Genomic DNA, 14,569 nt, shown 5'->3' on the forward strand with positions numbered 1-14,569 from the left:
GTATTTTAGTGAGGTGGTGTGGGAAAAAATTGGCAGTTGCGAAGTTGAGTTTTCTGTCCACCAGGGTGAGCTAGTTGCCCTCAAATCAGAAGAAGGCTTTACCTTAAGAAGCATTCCCTTTGATTTACATTCTCACTCTCCTGATAAATAGCTTGTTCTTAGTTCAGTTTTCCGCGTCAGCAGTACTTTGAGTTACTGCTCTCTGTGTAATTTAACAGGGGGTCAAGCCAGAGTCTGTCCTAACTACGGGCTTTCCTGATCCTCATTTGTTCCGTGACTTTTATCCGGGCTAGTGCTTCAGGCACAGACAGCCAGCTGGGCCATTAGAGTGATTCATGCTAAAAGTCACATTTCAGAAGAGCCAGGACTGTGATCTGAGGTAGAGAAGCTTGAGCTGGGCTGAGCAGAAGGCATCTCTTCTAGTATGTCAAGCGCAGGTTAGGTGCAGGGTGTAAGCCCAACGCAGCTCGAGCTTGGGTGTCCAGCAGTGTGGACTGATGACTTCGGGTTACTATGGAAATCTGTCTCAGAGTTGTCACGAGGACTGAATGAGGTGATGTGCATTGTGAATGTTAGAAGTTAGCATCAGAGAGTAAAATTAGCGGTAGGAGAGCCAGGAATTGAATGACCAATCTATGAGATTACCATTTTTGTATACTTCATAAGGCTCTGAGGGAAAGTATTTTGTTAATGAGATATCTTCTCCCCCCTTTTCTTTTCTTTTTCAAATGTTTGATTTTTCCTTTTTTGATAGGATGACTTACGGTATAGCCCAGGCTGGCTTTGAAATCCTGGGTTCCAGCAGTCCTTCCTCCTCTGCCTCTGGGAAGCTGGGACTACAGAGTGTGCCACTGTGTCTGGCTTCCTACTCAGATACTTGAGATTCTCAAAATTGGAGGAATAAATTAAAATGTGTTGAACCAGGATTAAATAAGGGGGAAAGAAATGAACCAGGAAACAAGCTCTAAAATTCTGTTCACCCAAGCTACGTGGTCCTGCTCTGTCCATCCCCTGCACTTCCTTGTGCCCTCTCTGGTTCTCTGCTCTCTTCCTTTGTGTCATGGCAGTGAGGCCTCTTGAACACGTCCTCTTAGGGGTGTGATGTTGTAACTGAGGGGTGCACCTTTGGTTCATCCTTCGCATCATGAAGTACTCACCTGCATTGCTTTGAATTCCAGATGAACCTCAAGGAACCTTTGCTACTGGCTTGGCCTGGGCTGTGATTCTTGTCCTGGTCTTCCTAACCTTGAGTTTCCAAGGGCACATTAGTACCATCTTCAGTTTCATGATGGCTGATTTAGTCTGGGCTGTGATTCTTGTCCTGGTCTTCCTAACACTGAGTTCCCATGGGGACATTAGTACCATCTTCAGTTTCATGATGGTTGGTTTGACCTGGGTTGTGAGTCTTGTCCTGGTCTTCCTAACACTGAGTTTCCTGGGGACTTTAGTAGCATCTTTAGTTTCATGATGCCTACTTGGCCTGGGCTGTGATTCTTGTCCTGGTCTTCCTAACACTGAGTTCCCATGGGGACGTTAGTACCATCTTCAGTTTCATGATGCTGATTTAGCCTGGGCTGTGATTCTTGTCCTGGTCTTCCTAACACTGAGTTCCCATGGGGACGTTAGTACCATCTTCAGTTTCATGATGGCTGATCTAGCCTGGGCTGTGATTCTTGTCCTGGTCTTCCTAACACCCAGTTCTCGTGGTTGGACTTGGTTCCATCTTCAGAGGTGCTTCAGACTGGCCTCCCTGAGGCCTGGAATGGCAGTGGTGAGGGCTATGCTCCCGGACTTGCCACACTTGTCATGGTATCTTTCAGTGGTTAATCTCAGCCTAAGCGGCTCGGCATGTCCTTGCTCATATAGGACGCTCAACAGTCAATGAGCTTCCTAGCAGGGATGTCCTGTTTGCCACCACAAGCCCCGAGTGTTGGCTTGACGGTTGTAGTGCTGCAGGAGTGGCCCTTGCTGGAGGCTCAAATGTGGCGCACTGCTCCTGCTCCCTCCATCTGTCTGCAGTGGACAGTGCTCTGCAAGGAGCCTGTGGGGAGGAGGGGGAGATTTAAAATGAACGGAATTTAAAAGAAGTTTGGGAGGAGAGTGACCACCACTGACGCCTTTCCCTTTTGATGGGAGTCCCTTTGCAGACCTGACGCATGTTGATGGGGTTCTTAATGCTGGGAGATGATCCTGGGCCCTTTGCTCCCCAAACCTATTGAGCTTTCAGCTGGCTTTTGTTCACTGCAGATTATTTTTAGAAGTATAATTAACTGAAATGTTGTGAACTATACAGCAAAGCTGCTTCGTAGCTTAGCTGAATTATACAAATGCTTGACAAATGTTACTCATGGTGGCAATCATCCAAGCGTCGCTGGCACGTGTCTAGGTACTTCCAGGACCGCTGCCTTGTTAGACCTGGCTATGTGCAAACCTCCCCAAGTCCCCCTGGGAGTGGCATGATCTATAGTTGTAATAAAAAGGCCTTTGGGAGTGCAGACTCTTGATTTCTCTAGTGACTTCCTGGTTCCTTTATGTTGTTATTTATCCTCTCTGGTTTCTTGGCATGAATTTCAGAATGTGGGTGTGTTTGTATATTATGAATGAACTAAGTAGGTCAAAATGGAACTTTAAAAATGTTCAGAAAAGTTGGTGGTGTTTTAAGGAAAGGCTGGGGCACCTCGCACCCAAGAACTCAGAGGGTGCAGTCGGTCGGCTTTTTGTGTGCTATGCAGTGGTTGAAAGTGACATGTAATACATGCATGTCCTTATGTGTGGGTAGAGTGATATCAGAAACTGTGATGCCCAGGTCAGCCTTTCCATGCCCAAGTCAGCCTTTCCAAATCTCTAAAAAATGTACAGGTATGATTACTTAAGAATGAAGGCAGAAAATGTGGGAGAGTGTGTCGTTAATGGTTCTGGGCACTCTCACTCTGATTCAGACTAAGAAAGCAGAGGTCTTTATTGGCCAATGAGGGTATAAAGTCTTTCCTCTAGTGAAGTAGTATTGCCATGAACACCTGGCACTTTCCTGTTAGCTAAATTAATGAGTGTCTGAAAAACTTGTGCTTAAGGGAGTACTGTTTCAGGTCTTCTGCTAAATACCTGGCTCTTAAGATAGCTTGTCAGGCGAACTTTATTCCTGTGACGGTGTGTGTTCCTTCGTGCAGTTTCCTTAGATCAAATTGCTTGAAGTAAGCTGAGTGCCTCTATTTAAATTAAGGGATTTTTAGATGAGTCCTTTAATGGGGCAATCAACACCTAGTTTATTTGTCTTCCCTGTTTAATTTTTAAACATTGGTCTTTAAAAAGTGCTTGACTTGATACCTACCAGTATTTCAACTTGTATTTATCACATTTAACTTGTTGGCCAGCAAATTAAATGAATTCTTTTAACTATTTGTCATTTACATAAGTAATGCTATACAAATACATGTCTCCCCTTTTTTTAGTGTAGGATTGCTAACAGGTTGAAAAATAATTATGTAAATATATTTCAAAATCTGTTTCTTGCAATAAGTGTATTTTAGTGAGTAAAAGGAGTATTGCTTCCAGTATTTAAACTTAAGTGTATTTATAAGTGTTCCACCCCCCCCCCCCATAACCCCCACTCCAGAAGAACAGGGCACAAAATTGCTGGAAGCTTTAAATAAAAAGTCGCCATCTTAAACTTAAGGCTCCTAAGACAGAATAGAAGTGAGTTTTGGAAAATATACATGAAAAGAGTTTTGTTAGCTGGTTTCTATCTATCACTGTAACAAATATCTGAGAAAATTGGCTTAAAAAGGGGAAAGGTTTTATTTTGGCTCACACTTAGAGGTTTCAGTTCATATTTGGTCCTGTTGATTTTGGCTGGTGGTGGACAGAACATCATGGCAGAAATGTCTGGCAAACCATTCTTGTCAGTCATGATGCTGAAGAAGACAGGAAGAAGCTGGGTTCCTATCCTCCCATCAAGGATACCCCACTCCCAGGAAGCCCCAGCCTTTAGAAGATGATGCCACTTCCTAACAGCCTGTAACACACACAGGCCTTTGGGGCACACATGAGCCAGCGCCAGGCCTGTTGTTTGTATGTGATCATTCCCCCTTGCTCTTACCAAGCCGTGGTGAGCAGAAAGGCAGTCTTGCTGGACAAGGGGATGCAGAGACAGAGGACTGGGTAGCCAGACAGCTACCAGGAGAACGATTTGGAAATATCGAAAATAATAGATTTTGGCCTCTGAAGAGGTGACAGAGAGCCCAGGTGTCTTTGCATTGTCCTCTCCCTTCTTTCAGTAAGAGTCCTTCTTGAGTTACAGCTGATTGCATGACCTCTCAGCTAGTGACTGTTATTTCCTGTCCTTGCAACTGCGTGTGGTATGTGCCTGCTGGCAAGGGAGTGGAGGTGCCGTGTGCACTTTATGGATGAACTTTCTGGAAAGAAGGGGCTTGTCATGTTCACTTGCTTTCTGCTTTCTAGTTAGGTAGGAAATGATTAAAAGCCAGAGTAGATGTCTTAGACCGATGAGTGGAAGTTATATGATGGGGAAGCTGGTGCCTGAATTGTGTGTCCAGGTTAAGAAAGAAACTTTTGTCTCATTTCAGCCACTGTCTTTTGGGGGTCTGATCTCTCTTTTGGCAGTTTAACCTATCTTCACCTGAATTTAACCTGGAGAAAAAGACTTGAAAGTTATTTTGACATTATGTTGATAAAACACCAGAAATGGAAGCAGAATGCTCCTCTTCGGGTAAAAAACTAAGAGAATTTGAAAGTGAGTGATTGGGAATGGAAGGAAAATTACAAATTACTTTGCAAGATGAAAGAGTGATAGCACTTTTACTTTGCAGTATATACATGTAAATGCTTAGGTTTCTTTTAAAATTGTTCTGAGACAGGCCTGGTATGTGGCTCAGCAGTAGAGCACTAACCTAGCATGTATAAGGCCCTGGGTTCAATGCCCTGACACTGAAAAAAAAAAAGACAAGGCTTTACTTACGATACCTAGGAACTGAGCCTTTAGTTCATGTTTTTAGCTGTTACTCTTTCTGTGCATCTTGTTCTAGGCAAGGTATTTTACTTCATTTGAATAATAATGAACTAATACTTATATTTTGTTAATGTGAGAAGATACATAATTGAATAGAATCTGGTGGGTTTTTTTGTAACCACAGGAAGACTTGATGTTCAGACTGCTTTATAATAGTTTGGCAAGGATCTGCAGTCTCATGATTGCTAACCTTTATGTAAGCTTACAGTATTTTGTAATCACCACGTATTTCAGGTTTGTCCTTTTGGACAGAATAGCCAATATTAGTTAAATGTCTGATATATGAAAGGACATAGCTTTTTTCTCTTATCAAGAAGAACTTAATTAAGAAAATGGAGGAAATACCGTATTCAAAATAGTGACAAAACCTGAGAATACTTTGATGTAATTTTTATCAAGAAAAGCAATAGATCTGTTTGACAAAGTTGGTGGTTCAATGTAGTGGGAAGAATGGGTTACTTAACAAATTGTGCTGGCACAATTAACTGTTCATCTGCAATAAAATGAAATATTAAAATGTGAAAAAATAGCTTCCAGATGGATTAAAGCATAAATGTAGAAAGCAAAACAATAAATCTTAGAGAGACTTCATGTGCAATTCAGAGGTTGGGGAAACATTAACCAAGGTTATAAATCCAGACTATTTTTTAAAAGATGAATTTATTTGACTGCATGAAAAATAAATACTTCAGTGGCAAATGGTACCATAAACAAAGCTGTAGAGATACAGTAGATTTTGAGAGGTGGTTAGGATTTATGTCTAATACTCTAAGTTCTTAAACTTGACAAGATAAGGCATCCAGCAGAGAAAAATGGGTGGAGCACATTCAGATGGGTAATTCACAGGGGAGCAAATCCAGATTTCCAGTAAACTTATGAAGTGCTCAAAGTTTAGCAGTTAAAATGCTAATGAGATAACCATGGTGTGTCACAATTTTGTTTTTTTTCTTGCAGTATAACAGATTAACAAAACATACATCCATGCTCTCGTGGTTTCTGCACGTTTAGGCTGGCTCTGCTGGGTCCTCTGCACAGGGTCTCAGAAGGTCTTGACAAATATGTTCTTTTCTTCAGATAGGTATTGGTGGCCTTCATGTAGGTGTGGGCTCCTTTCTGGAGCTTGGGGTGCTGTTCTTGCCTCACACAGTTGCTGACAGGATTCTTTTCCCTTCTGTGGTAGCACAGAGGCCCCCACCTTGCTTCTGGCTCTCTGCTGGGGCCACTCTCAGATTTTAGAGGCCTTCATGGGCACTTGCACGACATCTTCTTGCAGGCCTCCTTACCACACATCATCTCACTTCTTCAAAATGAGCAGGCAGAGCCCAGGCTCAGGTCTGCTTCTAACTAGACTTCGTTGTGGGAGTGACGCCCCCCGCCTTTCCCATGTTCTTAGAGACAAGTCCCAAGCCCTGTCCTGCATGGTGATGTGACTCCTTGGAGGGTCACGTCATCTTAGAACTTTGCCTCCCATGATTATTGTCAGTCCATTACCGTGGAAACAACTGGGAAGAAATCTGTTGTTTCTTGCCAGGTGAGGTGGGAGGTCTGTGTAGGAAAGTGATCTTTTTTCATGACTGGAATGAAAGGAGAATTGCTGTAGCCTTTAAGAATGAAGTATTCGCTTTAAAACAGATAAACTTTTGGATACAATAAATCTACTCCCGGGACTCCAATACCCAAGGACATGTGGCAAGGACATTTTTTGCGTTGTTACTAAGTAGCAGGAAAGGAGAAGCAAGGTAAATGACCATCAGTAGGGGGCGTGGTGGGATAAAGCATAGTACATCGTGGAATATTATGCTCCATTACAAAAATGTCTGTTCCAGTTGACGTAGCAGTTTGCCAGCAGTGTTGTTGGTGGAGTTCCTGCATGTTCGTGTGTGTGTATGTGGTCACCTGGGTGTGGAGAGAACCATGCAGTGATATGTGTTAGATTTGTAATGTAAGGCTGTTTATGAAAATAAAGGTGGGAAGAGGTGCCCAGCAAAGAACAGAAGAGAAGGAAACTGTTGAAAAGAAACACCATCTTCCCACCAGTCTAATGTGTGTGATAAAGTCATATTTGTGCATTTATGGTAAACTTTGTTTATATGGTAAAAAATAAAACTGATTAGTATATGGGAATGTTTCTGTTTCTTTGTATTGAATTTTCGAAATGGATAATGAAAATTGTCATGGTGGTTTTTATGACTCTTATGTTTTCTGTTGTCCAAGTATTAAAGTTAGAGACTATGACAATTAAATACCTTAAGTACAGAACGGTGAGGGGCCTGAAAATGAATAAAAATGCCTACTTGGAAATTTCTCCTTCAGTGCTACTAGGTTTTGAACAGAAGCATTAATAAAACTTTGTCATCTACTTTAAAGTTGTTTAGATGTCTAGACTTAAGTAGAAAGAACTCTTACTCTAGTTTCTATATTCAGAGTTCTAATTTTGGTAAATCTTCCACATTGATGATTTTACAAAACCAAATGAGATGTTGATTTTTAAACGTGTTTTCTTCTAGTGTCTTTTTCTGAAGAAGAGAAATATCAGCTACGGAAGTTTGTCAATAAATCCTTCCTGCTAGACAAGAGAGCTCGCCGTCAGGTGTGCTACGGTTTAATTGATATTCTTCTGGCATATTGCTACGAGACTCGCGTCACCGAGGGTGAGAAGAATGTAAGTGTGTGTGTGTGTGTGTGTGTGTGTGTGTGTGTCCCCTACTGTGCTGGGGACATGTGTCAGTACCTCGGCTCTCTTGTCGAGGACCGGACCTGTCCTGATGGTTACTTGCATGCCACAGCGGGTGGTGCATGGGATGGAGGTTCCAGCCTGCAAGCACAGTGCTCATGTTGTCTTTTTCTCTTCTTTCTTGGCATTAGCTTCTGCTAAAGAGCAGAGCAGGGAAATTTAAGGATGTGAAGCTGAGGGGAGACAGAAAGGCTGTCCTAAGCCTCACCTCTTGTAGGCCAAACAAGAGTGCTGCTCACATAACACCTGACATTGGCAAGGATAGGCTCAGCTGAGGTGCTAATGGAGGTTCTTCTGCAAGCCTCCAATCAGCACGTGCAAAGTATGGTATTTCACACAAAAGGGAATCTTAGTATTTGCCTGCAGGTGTCTCAGTTCCTAAAGGTAGAGCCCTTCTAAAAAATTACATGTAAATCAGATCTTTAAACCCTAAATCACGTAAGTCCTTTTTTGGTCTTTAAAAGAATCATATTGTAAAACTAAATCCTTTTATACAATAAATTGTTTCTTAAATGGTCTTTTAAAAAATGTAGGCTCTATCTTACTTCTTATTTGATTTTTTTAAATGAAAAAAAAAAAAAGATTGAAAAACTAAAAATTTCTTAGTAGCAAGTGTGACTTGCAACTGTTTATAATTGTCTAAGCACATGGAGTTCTGACCTGAGCATATACTTTTCTTGGTGAGTAGCACAAATAATTTATGTCATCATAAAAGAAAATAGATACTTGGAGAACATAATTAAGATTTCCTTTGATTTCAATAATCAGACGTGATCACCGTTGCAAGATGGCTTGTATCTTTCCAGGCTTCTTCTAGTGTGCACATGTGTGTTTACATTGGGTTGTAACACACATACTGTTATTTAATTTGTTCTTTTCATCCACATCACTAGCATGGTATTACTGTTAGAATTTGATATGTGCTAGTTTTTTTTTGTTTTTGTTTTGTTTTGTTTTGGTACTGGGGATTAAATCCACGGGCACGTAACCACTGAGCCTCACCCCCAGCCCTATTTTGTATTTTATTTAGAGACAGGGTCTCAATTGTTTAGTGCCTTTCCGTTGCTGAGGCTGGCTTTGAACTCGAGATCCTCTTACCTTAGCCTCCTGAGCTGCTGGGATTAGAGGCATGTGCCACTGCACCCGGCTCTACTAATTTTTTTGTTGTTATGATTTTGAAAACTTCTAAGGTGACTCTTGAGGTATGTATATGATGCAAGGACATAGTGTATCTGAAAATAACTTGTTTGCACTCTTCTTTTTCAAAGACACTATGGTTGAATAAAATGTTTTCTTTGACCAGAAAGTACTTCAGATTATTGAATCTTGATAAGTAAGAGCATTCAGTTTTATTTGATAAAATTGACCTTTTGTTTATTCTTTTGTTTACCTACTTGAAATTGTGACGTCTGACATCTTGGAGAACTTCTCTAGAATGTCCTTAACCTCACTGGTATTCTCTGGAAGGACCATTTCTTAAATACAGTCAAAGTGACACAGATGGCTCTTTAGTACCAAGGGGCTTAACTGAGAGGGACAGAAATGGAACAAGTGGTTTTTTTGTTGTTGTTGTTGTTTGTTTTGTTTTGTTGTTAAGTTGTAGTTGTTGATGGACCTTTATTTATTTATGTGGTGCTGAGAATCGAACCCAGTGCTTCACACATGCCAGGCAAATGCTCTACCAGTAAGCCACAACCCCAACCCTGGAACAAGTGTTTTTTAGCCTTAACTTTTAGTTTCAAAGCCCCTGCTTATCTGCTTTTATGTTTTGGTACTTTTATCAATAAGAAATTTTTATTTTATAAAATTCCAAGCAAACTAAACAAATTTCTAATAGTCTCTGTATCAGTAAAACAATCATTTTTCAACATTCATATAACACTTCTTATATTTGTCAGTACTACTTAGGTACAAGTTTGAGTAGAGATATTTGTTTTATTTTCAAATGACTTTTCTTCTAAAACAGATGTTAATCTTTTCTCCAAAACAAAGGTTGAGTCTTCATGGAATATCAGGAAACTGAGTGCCACACTGTGCTGGTTTGAGGTATGATTTCAAGCTGCAAGGTTTTAGATTTTTATTGTTCAAAAAGTTATTTTTCTGTTGTCATTACTTCAGTTTGGGTAATTCAAGCTTTTCTGTTTAAGAGTGGAAGCTTTATTTTGTAAATTTGTTTTTCATTTTTTCAGTAAACTTGTGGTCATGAAGCCAACTAGTATTTTGGAAATTGGGGAAGAGAAATATACTTTGGAAGAAGAACAGGGATGTGGGCTGTTGGGGGAGAATGTGGGTGGAGGCATGTTCGCTGGGTGGAGGCATGTTCGCAGGTTGGCAGATCCTGGAGCCCAGTGCTCAGGGATGGGGAGCAATCTTAGGTGATGATGGCCCCCCAGGTCTGTACTAGCCCTTTCATGTCTGTTACTTTACCTGTTCCTCTGAACAAATCTGTGAGGTGAGTATTGCTGGTTGCACTTTAGGGAAACTCAGATCATACAGCTTAAATAACTTACCCCACGTCCCACAATCAGTGTGGTTTTGATGCTTTCTTTTAGGGTACTAATAATTGTTTTCGTGTCTATTTTCTATAAAATAGTTGTGCAAGTCTCACCAAAAATATCAAAGGATGACGACTTAAATTTACTAATTTTAAACAAACTGTTGTACGTGAGGAAAGTAAAAGTAGAAAATTTAAGAAAAAGTATCATTTTAAACCATTGGTCATTGTAGCATCTGTAAAGACGCTCGTATTTTGGGTTGCCAAGTCAAGGCTGTTTGTGGTATCACTCTGTTCACTGAGGAGGAAGGATGCAAACAGGAACTCTACAGGTACTGCATCAGAGAGTCCTTCTCTTCCAAGAGTGGTCCATGGACCAGCAGCCTCCCCGGGGGAGCTCATTAGACAATCTCAGTGCCCCCAGCCCCACAAATCTGAACCCGTCTGCAGCGAAGCCTCCAGCTGGCTGGCAGGCGAGTTACTGATGGAGAATGTGGCTCTCCAGGCTTCCTCGGGCTCTCCTGTGGCCACTGTCAGCATGCAGTAGAGAAGCTGGGCTTTGCAACAGTTCTGCCAGTGAGGACATTCAAAGTCAGTGACTAGTGATATCCTCATATGGGAATTAAAATCTACATGAAAATCCACATACTTATGAGTTTATTTAGAAGTTTTTATTGTTTTGAGATAATTTTGAATTGAGATAATCTTAATTCCTGTATATTAACAGCAATGTTAAATGCATAAGTGTTTACATTATTGATAGAATTTTTTAAAAGTTCAGAATTCCTTTTAGATATAAAATCTTTGTTAAATATTCAGTGTATTTAATCAGAGCTTTCTTGGCCTTAAGAGTTAGTATACAAATAAATCATCTTGCTCCCTTAGTTTTAATTTTATTTTTCAAATTTTATATATGATTTCCATTTTTATACTTTGCTTATCAAAAACCAGTTTAAAAACTTTCTTGTAGAAAATTTTCTTCAGCTTTTTATTTTTATTTATTTATTTATTTATTTATTTATTTATTTATTTTTTAAGGAGTGCTGGGGATTGAACTCAGGGCCTCAACACCCCAGCCCCTGTACCTAGTGTTTTCAGGAAGTTTTGAATTGCTAATGGTATTGATTTGACACCTTTTAGGATAAAGCACTTTTCCAGTGTTTTCTCTTTTATAAGTAAAAGCAAATTATTCAGGTAAATATCAAATATTACTCATGCCCAAAGCAAAAAGGAGGGCAGAGACCAGGACATGCTTCACTGAAGTGTTCTATATCCTAGATCTTTGCCATCTTAAAAGGCAAAAGACATAAAGCATATCATTTAAAAACATTCTTTATGTGCACCTGTATTTTGTTAATGCCACATGTTTTAGATTTTTATTTGCAGTTCTTGAGACTCTTTAAAACTTTCCTGCTACATAAGTGATTTTTAAGGAGCATTCATGGTATGTTGATGTAGTACAAGAGATTATGAAGACTGCAATAAAATATTGTAAACTGTACAAAAAGAATCTCATTTCATGGCTTTGTATTTCTCTTGCACTTCACTTCATGATGATCCAGGGTCACAGTTTTGATTGAGAATGTTTTCCTGTTTTGTTGCATGCTTTTGTTTGTGTGACATTTTACGGAAATGACTACTGATGAAAATGGCACTTCACAGACATGGAATGATGTGCGTGAAATCCTGGTGTCTTTTGGAAGGAGAGTTTTGTGCTACCCACTTTATCGCCATTTCAAGCTGGTGACGAAGGCCTACAGAGACGTAATAAAGATCTTGCAGCTAGGTGAGATACCAGACTTGCAGTTTGGGAGTGGGAAAGTTGTGAGTTTTTAGTATGTGAAGACTTAATCATGGTTTTTGCTTTTTTTCTGTAAGTGATAATAGTAAAAATAGTTAAAGCCTTCCTCAGGGGTATAAAGAAAGTAATAGTCCCTCTGCATAGACATGTACTCACCCAGAGGCCTGATGCTCTTCTTCAAGAGCAGTGGGTAGAAAAGAGTATGCACAGTGTTGCAAACCAGCTCACCTTGTAGTGGGCGACGCCGTTCAGCATTCCTTGGAGGCCTGTGATTTCTAGCTTCCATGGAAGACTGTGGGTATAACAGTAATTGCCTGCTCCAGTGAGGTTTAGGGCTGTGTCAGAGATGAGTGAGTGGCTCAAGGCAGAGTGAGAGGAGCTCTGTTGGGCAAGTGCAGGGATCATTTGGGAGGACTGGTCACCTAGGCTTCGGAGGTCGGCAGGGGTATTTCTAGAGAAAAGTACAACTATTGGGAGGGCTTTGCTGCCAAATTTAGCCTGAGAAGACAGATACTCACTAGCTTGAAGGATGTGGAAACTTCCAGGCTCCAAAACAAATTGCAAAGTATATAAGTGTATAATTGCTAAGGTAAAGACTTTGAAGGGACAGTATCCATTTGTGTCTGTTAGCTGTGGCACATTGATTCAGAAATCACTTCATTACTTCATACTCCTTCTTAGATTTCCCACCTGCAAGGTCTCGTCATTCTTCTGCCCTTAGACAGAAGTGTTTCTGGGAGCCTAATTTTCAGACTTGAGGATAAAGGGCAAGAAGGGAGTTCATACTTGTGAATCCAGGTGATGCCTTGGCTTAGTGGGGAGATTCATGTCGCTAGTGGTTCTGACTCTCCTGTTAGGATGTTTGTCCTCTGCGTGACCTGGAGTTGTCTTGCCCTGGGGGAGAAAGGCATGTGTGAAGAAGATCCTCTTAAAGTAGATAATAATTGTAAGGATGAATCACAGTGAAATGAAAGATGCCTTTGGAGTCATTAGTTAGGGTAAACTATTTTATTTTGAAAGATTGTTGATTATAGGATAAAAGAGCTAATATCATTGAGAAATCTATCTTCTTTAACAGTGGGGGGAAATCTTGTGTTTTTTTTTTTTTTTTTTTTTTTCCTCATATTATTTCTTCTCGCCTTCTATCCAAGATCTTGAATTGCTAAAATCACCTTGAAAATCAGTCTACAAATGACTGATTATAGAACTTGAGCCACACATCACAATTAATTGTTTTTTAAGGCATGGTAGATTATCTGGGCATTATTCATAGATTTAAACCACAAGAATTCCTAGATCTAAGCAGTATGTGATCATCCTATCACGTCATGGCTTCCAGAGGAAAAGCCAGTGAAACCTCTCATGTGTGGCTGCACCCACACTCTTGCTGGCTTGCTTACTCTCATATGCAGAAACTGTTACTTGTTTCTTTTTATTCTGGGAAATAATCCAGTTCTCTGGTTTTTTAATTTGAGAAGTAATCAGTTCTGTGATTGCATAACTTAAAATAAACTTGATTGCCTTGACTTACACTCTAATTAATTATTCAAAGTTTTATTAGGTCAGAATTGAAATTGAGGCTTTTCATCGTCGCCACTCTGATAAGAAATAGTTTTATCAGCTATATTGTGATAGCAGCAGAAAACCTGAAATCATGCACTGTGGTCCTCTTTCCTGAGAACCCACTGTAGATAGGCACCTGGGTTCTGTGGCTTACCTGGGCTGTGGTTGGTTAGTGCCAGACATAGGGCCCGCCTGGCTAGAGTTCACACCCTGAGATGTGAGGATGGCGGTGATGGTTGTGACCAGAATCAGCCACAAGGATGCCAGTATTGTCCCTGAAGACTCATTTGCATGGACACCCCATACTTAAGTGAAGGTGGCTGTGTTTTGGCATCTGGTGTCCTGGAGTGACTTTGTGCCTATGTGTAGTTCACAGTGCTGCCTGACATTCTGTTGCTGTTATAAAAGGCCCGTATCGAGCTTCCACAGTGGAAGGCATTGGGTACTCCCCCAAAGAAACGCTGAGCTCAGTGAGTTTCCAAAACCCCTGAGGGTGCTTCAGAATCAACAGAACGTTTCATTATAACCCATGGACTAAAATCACAGTTTTCAAGGAGTCAAGAATTGGCTTTATCTGACTCATAGTAGCCTTTCAAAGATCCTTTCGTAGACCTTTAGCTCTTAGTTTTTTGTGTCTTCCAACCCTCCCTTCCCTCTTCCAGAAGGCTGTGTTTATCTCTTGAAGTTTCTGAATGTTTGATCCTAATTCTTTAAGGGCAGGAAATCCGGCTTTGCCCCTAAAGTACTGTTTTAATGCTCAGTGCAGGACCTTGCCCGTGGTCCTGAGCTTCCCCCATCTGTCATCTTGCAGCCTGTGACTCCCTCTTTTGTCTTCAACTCCCCCCTTTTTTTCCTTTTGTCCTTGTCTTCTCAGCAGCTTTCACTACCTCCTCCTTGTCCATTCCTAGGAAGAATGAGTGGAATCCTTCATGGAAGCACCTTGTAGCTGCT

At 40.7% G+C, this 14,569-nt stretch overlaps 1 protein-coding gene across 5 annotated transcripts in view; it reads left to right on the forward strand.

Moving 5' to 3' along the window:
• The window catches only part of Shq1 (SHQ1, H/ACA ribonucleoprotein assembly factor), an 83,068-nt gene that overhangs the window by 19,897 nt on the left and 48,602 nt on the right, over positions 1–14,569 (forward strand). For all 5 annotated transcript variants that reach the window (XR_007106271.1, XM_047534725.1, XM_047534727.1 and 2 more), the window contains exons 7-9: positions 7,534–7,688; positions 9,753–9,806; positions 11,917–12,040. Coding sequence is in view for 4 of the 5 variants with exons in the window: in XM_047534725.1 (XP_047390681.1) it covers positions 7,534–7,688; positions 9,753–9,806; positions 11,917–12,040 (333 nt within the window). In the remaining variant the exon portion in view is untranslated. The remainder of the gene's footprint in view (positions 1–7,533; positions 7,689–9,752; positions 9,807–11,916; positions 12,041–14,569) is intronic.

The sequence above is a fragment of the Sciurus carolinensis genome, chromosome 19 (assembly GCF_902686445.1).
Source record: "Sciurus carolinensis chromosome 19, mSciCar1.2, whole genome shotgun sequence".
NCBI lineage: Eukaryota > Metazoa > Chordata > Mammalia > Rodentia > Sciuridae > Sciurus > Sciurus carolinensis.